A 13811-nucleotide genomic window follows, 5' to 3' on the forward strand; every position below is an offset into this window, starting at 1 on the left:
TTTATGGTTCTAGACTTCTGATGGTTAAAATTTTAAAACCTCTGACTAAAGCAGGGAGAAAAGATGATGAAGAGGACAGAAGTCTTTTGAAAGGCAGTGTCCATGGGCAAAATTCTCTTGCATTGTTAAGTGGTGGTGGTACAGAGGGAGGTTAATTGAGGTCTTATCTCCTCCAGCCAGGCCAATTCTCAGGGCTCACTTTTGTCTTAGAAACCCTGACCCTTTCTGGGTTTTGAGCACTTGACTTATGTCTCTCAACTGATCAGCTGTGCCCCTCAGATGATTGCCCCTAACCCTTAAGAAATCATCTTCCCTGAGACTTTGCTTGAAACCTTTGCCCTCAGTGGCTGAGCTATTACCTTTTCAGGAGGCTGAGCACTAATGGCTTGTTTATGAGGCTGGCCTCACTAAACCACGGAATCTTGTCAAATCTTGGAACAGAAACCTGGAAGGAAATGGAAAGAGATCATTTTGCAGGGTTTATTGCACTTGGCTATTTCCGTCATTAGGATGATCAAAGTAAGCTAATAGCGGCTACACAGCAGTCAACACTTTACAAAGCATTTTTATGTTCCATATTTGACCCTGTTGACTCTCCCATTAAGTAGCCAAGAGGAAATAGTGTTATCACCATTTTACAGATGAAGAAATCAAAACTTAGACAGTGCGATTTGCTGAGTCACACAGCTAGTGAGTGGATTTAGGTTTTCTGACTTTTGTGTCCACTACATCTTGTGTTCTACTATGTCCCTTTGCTTCTTCATTACTCCCATCTGTTCATGCATCTGCTTGTATTTCCATGACCTCAGCTGAACATTAACAGCCACCTATTCAACGTGTCTGGCTGTTTTCAGTCATGGGGCCCTCCACCCTCATCCCTTCTAGGAGGCAGAGGAAAGAACTGCACTTTGAAGCTATAGACAATTGGATATTAATCTTGGTTAATCCACTTCCCAACTGTGTGGCCTTGGAAAAATCACAACCTCTCTGAGCTTCAGTTTTGTCTTCCGTGAAAGGAGGACGACATCATCACTTTACAGGTCAATGCACAAGACAGAAAGCTTCATGAGGGGAGGGATTTTTGTCTGTTCTGTTCACCGCTGTATCACTAGCACCTAAAACAGTGCTTGATACTTGTAGATATTTAGTGAATATGTGTCCAGTGGATGCACGGATGCATGGGAAGTCCCTAGCTGAGGGCCTGAGTTCATAATAGGAGCTCCATCAAAGTAGCCGTTATAATCTCTCTTCTCCCAGCCCAGCCTCTCTCCCTTGCCCTTCGGACGCCACGTCCCAGTCTCCCCGTTGAGGATCGGCTTTCCTGGCTCAGAGCGTTCTTTCCGGGACAGGAGCCGGGAGTTCCTCTGAGCGGCCAGGAGGGGGCAGCAGCGACCTCGTGGCCGCGAAGGCCGAGGAAGGGCGCTCTAGCCGCGGAGGTTGTGGCGGCCCCGGAAGTGGTCGGCCGCCGACACGACCCCGGCGCCCCGGATGGGGAAGGAGGCGGGTGGCCGCTCTCCCCCGGGCCGCGCACCCCTACGAGCTCGCGGGCAGGTGGGTTCCGAGTGGGAGTCAGTGTCTCCGGACCTCCTCCGCCACCCCCCGCAGGCCCGAGGCTGGGTGAGGGGCGGCGGCGGGCGGGGGAGGCCCGGGAGGGGGAGTAGGGCGCCCGCGGGGACACCCTACCCTGCCCCACCCCCGCCCCGTCCCCCGCCCTGCGGGCGGGCGTTGCCCTTTTCGGCGCCTCTGACCCTCCAGCCCCCGCGGCGGCCGTGAGATCCCCGGGCTGGGGTCCCTGCTGTAGTGAGGGGGGCTCTCAGGGTGTCTGGCTTGTGATGCAAAACCTGTCGTGCTCTCCATGGAAGAAATAAGGTCGGGCAATAAGAATTTTCCTCGCAGACTTGCTGCATGACCTTGGTATTTCTGACTCATAGTTTTCCCATTGTGAAAAGGGTATCATTATCTTTGATCCTCCCGAGTTTCGCCGTTAATAAGCAGGATGATAGCTCTTTAAAGGATGTTAAGCTCAGTTAAGGGATTAAGAATCTTGAGTCCTTGGTTTTGGTTAGATAAACCAAAAAGCTCCTATCTTTCTGTATCGTGAGGTTTACTTTTGTCTTTAGACCGGTAACTTTTTTGTTTTTATTTTAAGTAACAGATGCCTTTGAGAGCCCAATAAAAGCTTGGAACCTAACCCTAGAAATTTGCATGAATTACAACTACAAATATGCATTGATAGGGTTTTTGAACGGTCTGAAGCCCATCTATAGACCTCAAGGATGTGAACTCCTGAGTTAACTGGTTTAGAGGCACAGGCTTTGGGGCAGAATTTTCATTTGAATCTGGATCCACTATTTACCACTGTTAACTTGGGCTAAAGTTACCTAAGCACTTTGAATCTCAGCTTTTTTACTAGTTACAGTGAGGTTAATACTAATTTGCAAGGTAGTGGAGGTTAAATGAAAGAAGCTACGTAACACTCTTAGCACATAGTAAGCACTCCATAAGTGATAGCTGACAAGGGATTATAATGTAAAATCTGAAATGAAATTTTAATATCCATAATTATAAGATGGCCACCATGTGTATTCTGTTCAGACTGCTAATAAACTTCTAATAAAGCAATAAGTTGGTTTGATTTTAACTCAGTCCTACCCTTGACCTTTCACAACTTCCATAGATTCATAGTCTCTCTTCTTCTAGGAACTTAGCTGTATTGTTCTGCCTCAGAGAACAAACTCATCTACTGTAGGCCTAGCCTGGGTTGCTACCTTTGAAAGCAAGGGAAGGTCGGTACAATATCAACCACAGCTCAGCATGGAATTTCCAGAGAGGTTTTATTTCAAAACTTTATAAAGATCGAGAACCACATGGACTTCTGCAAGGGAGATTGAACTGGCCTGAGTTTGAGCGAAAGGATAATGTGTGCCCAGCCTGTAACTAACACCAAAGAGGCCAGGTGGCAGAAGGTCTTGTATGAGCGACAGCCTTTTCCTGATAACTACGTGGATCAGAGCTTCCTGGAAGAGCTCAGGAAGAACGTCTATGCCCGGAAATACCAATATTGGGCTGTGGTATTTGAGTCCAGTGTGGTGATACAGCAGCTGTGCAGTGTCTGTGTTTTTGTGGTTATCTGGTGGTATATGGATGAGGGTCTTCTGGCTCCCCATTGGCTTTTTGGGACCGGCCTGGCTTCTTCACTGATTGGCTATGTTTTGTTTGATCTCATTGATGGAGGTGAAGGACGGAAGAAGAGTGGGCGGACCCGGTGGGCTGACTTGAAGAGTGCCCTAGTCTTCATAACTTTCACGTATGGCTTTTCACCGGTGCTGAAGACTCTGACAGAGTCCGTCAGCACTGACACCATCTATGCCATGTCAGTCTTCATGCTGTTAGGCCACCTCATCTTCTTTGACTATGGTGCCAATGCTGCCATCGTATCCAGCACACTGTCCTTGAACATGGCCATCTTTGCTTCTGTCTGCCTTGCCTCACGCCTGCCCCGGTCCCTACATGCCTTTGTCATGGTGACATTTGCCATCCAAATTTTTGCCCTATGGCCCATGCTACAGAAGAAACTGAAGGCATGTACTCCCCGCAGCTATGTGGGAGTCACAGTGCTTTTTGCATTTTCAGCCTTGGGAGGCCTGCTGTCCATTAGTGCTGTGGCAGCCATACTCTTTGCCCTTCTGCTGGTTTCCATCTCATGTCTCTGCCCTTTCTACCTCATTCGCCTGCAGCTTTTTAAAGAAAACATTCATGGGCCTTGGGATGAGGCTGAAATCAAAGAAGACTTGTCGAGGTTCCTCAGCTGAGTTAGGGACCTCCATTCCGTTACTGAGACAAGCTGATAGACCAGCCTTCCAACTAGTAGGAGATTTGAAGGCAGAGTTCTATTCTGGAAGTGGCATAATGATGTGGGTGGGAGATCAGAGATCAAAAGAAAAAAATTACCCATAGACTTGGGCAGTGAAGGTGCTTATCCTTTCTGTTACTTTGTCGATGAAAAAGCTTCCTGGGGCCCTTTTGAATTATTGCCTCTCATTATTATTCTCTGTAACAAATGAAGTGATGTGGTTTCTGTTTATTAAAAAAATAACAACACATCCATCAAGTTGTCTTATGATTTTTCTGTGAGCAGAAGGCAGAAAGAAGGGACATGAAGAGAGAGTAAGAGTATGTGTGTGCCTATAAAGTCACTTTTACCTATTTCAGTGAACTAAATGCAGGCTCTGTTATTTATCTACAGCTCAAATCCTAGAACCCTGGATGCTGTGTCCAGTTTTGTGGCCTGAGGTCACAGAATTGGTCACTTAACCTTGACTCACAGTTTCCACTTAGTTCTTAATGAAGCATGGATGCAACTAGCTACAAGGGGCGTATGATGTGTCATAATACACAAGCAAAGTGTTGGGGGAATTCAAAGAGGCTGGAGGTCAAATTAGCTGGAGTAATGAGGAAATACTTATTAGAGGAGATGGCACTTGAGCTTAGTCTTAGAGGTCAGATGGGATTCAAGCAAGTGAAAGACGGTTTTGGGGCCAAGGTGGCAGAGACCTTTAGGAGCCAGGTCAGCAATCCGAGCAGGTGAAGCTGGCATGCCTTGTGTGACTAATGGCAGCTAGAACTATGGGGAGAACATGCCCTGTCCCAAGAGGGTAACCACTATTCTGCATGCCTTGACTGACCAGAATTGGCTTATAATTATTATTTAGTCCACATCAGAAAAAGGGCCAGGGCTTAGTGGTTGAATATAGTAAAGAGTTGTATAAAATAGCTTTTGTTTTTTAATGTTTTATACACTTCCCTTATTTGAATGGATTTCCGATGATCAACTTTAGGGAACTCACATAGCAACTGCGTCCACGTTGGTGAGCAGAGAGTTGCCCACATTTGAATCACTTTCAAAAATACTTCCTCAGTGGGATGAATGAATGTGCCTGTGCTGTCATGTTCAGCTCTTTCACACAATAGTATTTGGAATTACCCCGAGGCCTGATCCTCTTCAGTCTGATGGTTGTAGAAGTTCACCGTGGAGGTGGCAGGGGATGGGGTGTTACGGGCTGGATGTGAGGGTGCAGGGTGGGGCAGCAGATCCAGTTCAAAGAGAAAAGAGGTGACTGTGGGGAGAAGAATATTCCAGCCAGAGTGAACAGTGTGTATGTCCAGGTGCACAGGGCCTGACTCAATCTGGCAGGAGAGGGGAGTGCAGAATGGACGGGCTGCGGTGAGAGGCTGAGGTGTGAGCGTGGTGAATACCTTGAATTACTGGATCCTGGAGTCAATGGCAAATTAAGGAGCTTTTGAAAAGGGATATAGGGCTCCCACCAAACACACTCTTGTGTGTGTGTGTGTGTGTTTATAAAATTCTGGTAGCAGGATTCAGGCTAAACTACAGAGGCTGAGCATGGGGAGCTCTTGTGGTAATAGTGAAAAATGAGGGTCTAGACTAAGGGTGGTGACTGTGCCAAGGAGGTGACGGTTCTGATTAGAGAGATTTTCAGAACTTAGTAAATTCATGTTGGACAATGGAAGGGGAAGAGAACTGGTGGGGTGGGGGGAGGCTTCTGCCTTGAGTGGATTCTTCTTTCTAGTAACTATACCATGAGAAAACAGAAGTGAGAACAGGTTTGGAAGTAAAGTAGATAAGAAAATAAGAAGCATGTTAAGTTCGAGGTACCTGAGATGGTACACCCAAGCTAAGGTGTTCCATGTGTAGTATCTGAAGGACATTGGTTCAGAATTCTGGGCATTATCTAGAAGGTTATTGAGAACAGAATCCAGTGCTTTTGTGTTTGGAATTCTTTGTACAGAGTTGGTTGCCTCACAACCAGGCTATAGTGGAATTAGATCACAGAAGGATAACTGGAACAACCAAAATGGTAGGAATCAGAGGGAAAGGAAGCTGGCCTACAAAAACGGATTAGAGAATAGAACACCACAGCCTGGAAGGAAGCCTCGAAAGAGATACAGTCATTTCTATAAAACTATTAAGGGTGAAAGTGGATGTTATTTGCCTACCAAATCATGACTTATAGGAGGAGACACCCTTTGAAATTTGAACAGAGAAATTTAAGACAAATGAAAAAATAATTTTTTTTTTTTTGTTTTAGAAAGTAGAAGCCTAGTGCTTTTTTAAAAAAATTAATTAATTAATTAATTTATTTATTTTTGGCTGTGTTGGGTCTTTGTTTCTGTGAGGGCTTTCTCTAGTTGCAGCAAGCGGGGGCCACTCTTCATCGCGGTGCGCGGGCCTCTCACTATCGCGGCCTCTCTTGTTGCGGACCACAGGCTCCAGACGCGCAGGCTCAGCAGTTGTGGCCCACGGGCCTAGTTGCTCTGCGGCATGTGGGATCCTCCCAGACCAGGGCTCGAACCCGTGTCCCCTGCATTAGCAGGCAGATTCTCAACCACTGCGCCACCAGGGAAGCCCCTGAAAAAATAATTTTATACACTGTCTACATGTAAGTCTAAGAAGTTTCACAAGCCAGGGATATAAATGGGTTCCAAAAATTTTTGGGAAAAAATGCACATAAAAAAGCCATAACTGTCTTGTAAGAAAGTGTTAAGGGACTTCCCTGGTGGTCCAGTGGTTAAGAATCCGCCTTCCAATGCAGGGGATGTGGGTTCGATCCCTGGTCTTGGAACTAAGATCCCACATGCTGAGGGGCAAGTAAGCCTGCGTGCTTTAGAGTCCACGTGCCACAACTAGAGAGAAGCCCGCATGCCGCAACTAAGACCCAGCACAGCCAAACAAACAAATAGATAAATGTTAAGAAATCCCAAGCCTTTAGGTGTTGCTGCCTGAAGGATGATGAGGCTCACTTACGGCATGCTTCTTCTCTGGGTTGCTGCTGGCATAGGGATGCAGGCCTACTTAACAATTGGGATGACCTAATGTGACAGTTCTTGGGAAAGTTACCTGTCACTTAAGTATAGTAATCCAGTCAGTCTTTTAAATTTAAACCACACCGAAAGGGTGCAAGTAGGATATTAATGATCTAAATTTCCAGAGAGTATTATGGCGTGTGTATGTGGGCAGGTGGGGGAGGGCAGGGAAGGGGAGAGGGTTAGGGTAGCTTTGGAATTAAAATCCCAACTTGTCAAATACTTGCCTGTAATAAGAAGATGTACCCCTTCCTCCCAGCTCTGTTTCTTGTCACCCTAAGTTATAAGGAAGGCTGGAGGGTGGTGGTGGCAATTGAGAGCAAGGAGGGAGGGATGGGAAGGCAGTTTTGCCCATCTTTCCAAAATGGTACCAGGGATTGCAGCTGAGATGGAAGGATGCATGACAGGCAGAGACACAAGGCAGCACGTGTGCTTGATTTTTTGGCGTGATGCATGACTGGCATGCGGCTAGAATGCCGTGCAGGGATCTGAGTGTCGCCACACCACGGTGGTTCTGTGTGGCAATCAAATCGGTGTCGGTGTTATGCCTGTATGCTGTGTCAGTACTATAAACTTTTGAGTGTGCTTTTGGCCAGCTGGCTTAAATTATGGATGTAAGAATCACATAGAGCATGTTCAAGGAAGCATATGGAGCCATCATTTACATCGTTAAGCCAAAGGCTCAAGGTCAAGAAAAACAAAAACAAGCCAGCAGAGGGCATCAGTCACACAATTTTACAATATTTCAAACCCTTCGAATGCGGGAAAACAGGACTGGACACAGTGCCATCTTGTGGAAGTTATTGATGTTCCCTTTTACAATGAAATTCAATGTGTCTTGAATTGCACCTAGGGCTAAAGGCTAACTGGTAGGCAGTCGCTTTTAATGCTTTATCAAGCCCCTCATCATCCCCTTTATCCCTTATTCTCTTCGCCCAACATCTATTTATTTAAAAATGTATTGTCCACCTAGGACCACCGCTACTCACTTCTACCATTCGCATTTTATGATGTTTAGCCTCAGAAATTTATTCATTCAACAAATACTTACTGAACATTAACTACGTGACAGATACTGTTTGTCCTGCGTGCTTGAGATACACCTACGAGTAAAAGGGACAAATTTCCTTGACCTAGTGGAGCTTACATTCTAGCAGGAGGAGAGAGACAACAAACATAAGCAGAAGGTAACAAATGCTATTGAAAAAAGAAGAAAAAAGCAGCAATGGTATTCAGTAAGGGGGTCAGAGTAGGTCTTATGGAAAAGGTAACATTTAACCAAAGATTGGAAGGAGGTGAGGGAGTTATCCAGATTCTCAGGGGAAGGGAGTTCCAGGCAGAGGGAAGAGCTGCTGCAAAGGCCCTGGCAGAAGACCGCATGGCATGTTTGGGGAATAGCCAGGAGTGGCCAAGGTGGGGTGATAAAGGAGAGCAGAAGAGGAGGACAGAGAGGGAAAGTGGGAGGCTGGGTCACCTAGACATTGTAGGCTATTAAAAGGACTCTGGCTTTTACTCTGAGATGGGAAACACTGGAGGGTCTTGGAGAAAAAGAGGGACATGATCTGACATAAATTTTAACAGGCTCATTCTGGTTGCTGTGGGGAAGAGTAGAGCAGAAATAAGCATTAGGAGGCTCTGATATTAATCCACGCGGGGGATGACAGTGCCTCAGAGCAGAGTGATAGCAGAGGAAGTGGTGAAAAATAGTCACATTCTAGATATAACTTGAAAGTAGAGTCAAGGTCTTCCTGACATATTAGATGTAGGGTATGGATGCAAGAGAAGAATCCTAAGTGACTCTTATGGTTTTTGGCCTGAACAAATTGAAAGATGGAGATGCCATCAATTGAGACGGGGGCCAAGGGGATATGGATAAAGATTTTGGGGAGGAGGATCAGGAGTTCACTTTGGGGCATGTAGGGTGTGAAATGTAGACATCCAAGCTGAAATGTTGAGTAGGGAGTTGGAGATATGAGTTTGGGTTGTAGGAGCAATGTATGGGATTGAGATATAAATTTAAGACTTGTTGGTATATAAATGGCATTTAATGCTATGTGACTGGATGACATCACCAAGGAAGTTTATATATACAGAGGACTAAGAAATCCAAAGTAAAAGGTTGGAGAGAAGAATAAGCAAAAAGATTTGGAAAGCACAACCACTGAGGCAGGAGGAAATTCAAGAGTTTCGCGTCCTGGAAACCAAGTGCAGATGACTCAAGGAAGAAGGGGTGATCAACTGTAATCAGATCAAAATCTGAAAAATCAAGAAAGCAAGGACTGAGCATTGACCATCGGATTTAGCAAGGAGGAGGTGATTGGTGTCCCTTAAAAGAACATTTTTTTTGTGGAGTTGTGGGAATAAAAACCTATATGAAGTGGATTTAAGAGAGAATAAGAGAAGAGAAATTGGAGCAGCAAGTACAGGCAACTCTCTGGAAGTTTTACGTCAAAGGGGAAACAGGAAATAGGACAAAAACTGAAAGGGGAGGTGAGGGCAAGAAACTTTTTTTTTTTTAAGATAGGAGAAATGACAGCATGTTTGTATATTGATGGAAATGAAACAGTAGAAATTAATAGTTGATGTGAGAAAGGGAAGAATTAATTGCTGGGGCATATTCTTGAGCAGGTGAGAGGTGATGGGATCTATTGCACAAGTGGAGGGGCTGGCTTTAGGATGGGAAGGGATAGTTGATCTATGGTAGTATAGTGGGAAGGCAGAGAATATAGATACAGATGCTGGTAAGTGGGTAGATGGTTAGTGGATAAATGAGGTGATGGGAATCTTTGGAAATTCTTTTCTGATTGCTTCAATTTTCTCAGGGAAGTAGGAGGCAAAGAATCAGCTGAGATGTGAGAGTAAGGGGGAAGTGATGAAGTGAGGAGGTATGAAACAGTTCAGGACACTGGGAGAGTGAATGAACTAGGGATGCCTAGTATAATTGCCCAGCAGTAGTAAGGGCTCTCTTGAGAATGGTAGTCATGAATTTAAAGTGAAGCTTGGTTGTGTGTGGGTGTGGGTGTATTTTCCTAACCACGTACAGCTACATGAGTGCAAACTAGAGTAGACGGAGAGTTGAATTTACCCATGGTGGTGATTAATCAGATTGAGAGAAGGGCAAGGGAGAACGGTAGCTATGCATGGGCCTGATTATAATGGTTGACCGTGGAATTTAAGTTGGGTAAGAAGGAGAGTGAACCTCAAGAAGGGTGAAGGACAGGGAGGAGAGGGACAGGGCAAAGGTCAATGGATTGGAGGTTCAAGGGGTTTGCAAGACAGGAAGTAAAGGTCAGAGAATAGATAAAGACAAGGTTATGACTTTGGGAGTGAGCAGCTGAGGTAGGGTGGAGGGCAACGTCATTGGAGGAGCGAAGTCCAAGGAAATGAGAAGTGAGATGGGGGGCGGTGTTGGAAGGAATACCTACACTTAGGTAGAAATCCCCAAGAATTAAGACAAGAGTGGTACTGGAAAGAATGACAGGGAAACAGGAGCTAAAATCATCAAGAAATAAGAGAGAATGAACTGGAGATTGGTAGATAAGTGCAACCATGAGGGGTATGTGCTATAATCTGGTGCATGAGGTTCAAAGCTGAAGGTTTTAGGGAGGAGGGAGGAAGAATGGTCTGAAAGCAAAAATGAAAAACAAGGATACCTACCCCACGTGAGGCTCAGCAGTACAAGGGCTGTGGGAGACAAGCACCCCCTTTGGAGAAGGTTGCCCGGAAAGCAGTATGCTTAGAGCCGTCCTGTTAGACAAAGAAGGTGACGGACACATCCAGAGGACAGGCTGAAGATTTAGGGGAAGTTTACTGATCATGGGCAGCGAATTATAGAGGGTACAGGGTAAAGGTTTCAGAAGTTGGAGAGGGGGGAGAAGAGCGTGGAATAGATATGTACTGCAATCTCCATACAGGACAGCGACCCAGCAGTCTAGGGCTTTTTGGCGGACTGACCTAGGCTGGGATAAAGAGCCATGTAAGTCCCGGCGGGTTTAAGGCAGATGATGAGAATATGAGAGTTGGTGGGTAGGGCTGCGGAGATTTCTGGGGGCCTCCTTTTTACCTCAGAGGAGGTGCGGTCTTAGTGTGCAGGCATCCTCATATCATCACAAACATGTTTTTTATTGTTCCCTAATGGAATTCATGTGCTGATTCTCTGGGTAATGGACATATTGACAAGAGCCTTGTGGGGCTAATGACTAATTTCCCGAGAACCATGCAAACTTCCAACAGTGGGGCAGTGCCATTTGTAGTGTTCTAGAAAGTTGGATTCTGGGGAAAGTGATCAGAGCTGAAGTGAGAGCCAGGGTTTGACCAAGGTCCTGGGAACCATCAGGCCTGAGGAGGGACGCTTCTCTGACCACTGAGAGGGCGCTGGCGAGCTCAGCTGCAGGTGAGAGGCAGAGTAGAAACAGCTGAAGTTCTGTAGGAGTGAGCTAGCTTAGACCATGCCACTGCTTTTGGTGTCTTTCTTCTTTTACAACTCACAGGTGCAATTAACATTGGCTTGTTTACCTTGGGAACAGTGGCAATCACCAGCCAAATCAAAACACCCTTTTCTTCCCAGCTATATTACTGTGATTAACAGGAGGACTCCCCAGAGATAAGGTAGTCTGTTTCCCAACAGCCCAACATTTGCTCGGCACCTGGGGCCTGGCAACTCCACGGTACTGGTGCCTCCTCGCGCCCGTCAGGTGCCGCAGGGCTAAGAGTGCCAGAGGAAGGGGCTTAGAAAGGCAAATGGCATTTTCTGTCACCATCCAGTGCCAATTGGCACCTGGGTTTCAAATGACACCCAGGATCAGCCTGAGTGAGGTCTTGTGCCCTAAACAGACTAGCTCTCCACTCTCTTGACCATACTTTTGCTGGGGTGTTGGAGCACATTGATTTTACCAGTGCTGAGGTCAGGGATACTGTCCCCTCGGGCCCCTGAGAGAGCTGGCTTGAGGAGTTGCTTCTACTTTCTCAAGCTCCGCTGGCACACGGCTCACGCTCCAGGACAGCCCCGTGGCCTTGTGCAGGGCCCAAGGAACATTTGGACTCCGGTCGGTGAGAACACCGTGGGCCTCCCACTCTTTCTAAATTGCAGAATAAACAGATCTTTAGGCCCCAGGCAGCTATTGTGTATAAGGCTGAGAGTATTTTTGTCTTTAAAAGAGAAAAAAGCAGCAGGCAGAGGTAAGTATCTCCTTGGCTCTAACTGAAATACAGCCACAGAGAGGAGGACTGGGGGAAGAAAATAATAATAATAATAATTATAATAATAAAATAATAATAATAAAAAAAGAATCTGAAAGGCTAGTTTTTCCACTGTGTTATATGGAGCTTCAAAAATATCCTCTGTGAGGAAAAAAAAAAAAAAAAAAAAAAGGCCATGAAGAACCTAGTGGCAAGACGGGAATAAAGACACAGACCTACTAAAGAATGGACTTGAGGATATGGGGAGGGGGAGGGGTGAGATGTGACAGGATGAGAGAGTATCATGGACATATATACACTACCAAATGTAAAATAGATAGCTAGTGGGAAGCAGCCGCATAGCACAGGGAGATCAGCTCGGTGCTTTGTGACCGCCTGGAGGGTGGGATGGGGAGGGTGGGAGGGAGGGAGATGCGGGAGGGAGGAGATATGGGAACGTGTGTATATCTGTAGCTGATTCACTTTGTTATAAAGCAGAAACTAACACACCATTGTGAAGCAATTATACTTCAATAAAGATGTTTAAAAAAAAAAAATATCCTCTGTTAGTCTGTTAGCAGCTGTTTTGAGAGGGAGGACCCACTTCAGTGACTTCTCTGTTACTGTCTTGAGGATCCTTAAGTCTCTTTGGCTCCTGGGGGCCAGAGGCTAAGGCTTTCTTTATTCTGTGCCTGCTCATGGCTTGTGTTCAAGAGGATCACTGAAGATGTGAACTGCAGTGAGAATCAAAACCTGATATAAAGTATTGTAAAATGTGATTAGATTAAGAACACTTCGAGAGTAGCAGTTTATAGTCTTGACTCATCCAACAACCTGCCATCCGATCTTAAATGTTGACAGTATTGCAATTCGATAGAAACTTGTAGTATTAAAAAAACAAACAAAAATAGGTATATATTATGGTAGTGGAGGCAGCTGATATGTCTCTTTAAATGGGGGACATACAGTGATGTGGTAGCATAAGCTCCATTTGATTTATTCAGATATAGACTCTGTAGTATTATAAAAGAAGCTATAGAAGTTTTTTTTCTTTTTCAGCAATCTTTTCTTTCTGTGGATGAGGTTCATGTCTTTAAGATGGACTCACAGCTGTGAAGACTGTGAATCTCATGGAACTGGACTAAAGATTCCAACATCCATTTTCTGAGTTTTTTTTCAAGAATCATACTTAGTGCCGAGTTATAAAACAGATGTTGGCAAGTACAGTCTTTTTCAAACTCTGGGATAAAGAGTACTGAAGGGTACAGGGTCTGAACCCACCGAAGGTATCCATGTTTGTACATGAACAGCTGAGGTTATTTCCTTATCTCCTCTTGGATTTCAACTTCTAGGATGTTTGTTGAAACACCTTTCCGTGTATATGTGGCTCTCAAGGCTTACAGACACTTATTTAACAGTGGAACTCCCCAAGGAAAGCATGGGACGTTTTATTTTTTCCTACCTTTAGTTCTCTTTTCTCCATCTCCTAGGTGTCCTGGGTGTTTCTAGCTGGAGACGGGGGGGATTCTCATTCCCCTCACTGCATCCAGTGGGAGACTGCTACAGGGTATCTTCTAAATCGAAAGCCTGTTTGTTGGAAGCCAAAGCAAAGTTAACAGACTACTTCATTTTCAATAGCACTCTCTCTTTCTCAACCAACACTTATGTGATTCAGTCTTATACTATTCCATTAGAAATGAAAAGTTTGGTTTCTGATTGGCTGAAATAAGTTCTATTGTTCCCTTCTT

General features: G+C 45.3%; 2 protein-coding genes across 4 annotated transcripts in view; one reads left to right on the plus strand and one right to left on the minus strand.

Moving 5' to 3' along the window:
* Nucleotides 1–1929, minus strand: part of LOC309616831 (uncharacterized protein C1orf105) — a gene marked incomplete at its 5' end in the record, with an annotated part of 46571 nt that extends 44642 nt beyond the window's left edge. Inside the window, 2 exons of the mRNA XM_082367998.1 lie at nucleotides 360–445; nucleotides 1684–1929. Of these exons, the coding sequence (XP_082224124.1) occupies nucleotides 360–445; nucleotides 1684–1929 (332 nt within the window). The remainder of the gene's footprint in view (nucleotides 1–359; nucleotides 446–1683) is intronic.
* On the plus strand, nucleotides 1391–4107 carry PIGC (phosphatidylinositol glycan anchor biosynthesis class C). Of its 3 annotated transcripts, none has more exons than XM_082397635.1 (2): nucleotides 1391–1551; nucleotides 2701–4107. In XM_082397635.1, exon 2 carries the CDS (start codon nucleotides 2919–2921, stop codon nucleotides 3810–3812), a length of 894 nt encoding a protein of 297 aa, XP_082253761.1. In that variant the 5' UTR covers nucleotides 1391–1551; nucleotides 2701–2918; the 3' UTR covers nucleotides 3813–4107. The 3 variants fall into 3 exon arrangements, with proteins under 3 accessions (XP_082253761.1, XP_082253762.1, XP_082253763.1); XM_082397636.1 differs by lacking the exon at nucleotides 1391–1551 and adding an exon at nucleotides 1583–1869; XM_082397637.1 differs by lacking the exon at nucleotides 1391–1551 and adding an exon at nucleotides 1894–1914.
* Nucleotides 4108–13811: the final 9704 nt, after the last annotated feature.

The sequence above is a fragment of the Balaenoptera borealis genome (genome assembly GCF_965194805.1).
Source record: "Balaenoptera borealis genome assembly, chromosome: 1".
NCBI classification, from domain to species: Eukaryota; Metazoa; Chordata; class Mammalia; order Artiodactyla; family Balaenopteridae; genus Balaenoptera; species Balaenoptera borealis.

Coding starts and splice junctions, on each gene's coding strand:
- PIGC (XM_082397635.1), top strand. CDS start 2,919: ATGTGTGCCCAGCCTGTAACTAACACCAAAGAGGCCAGGTGGCAGAAG.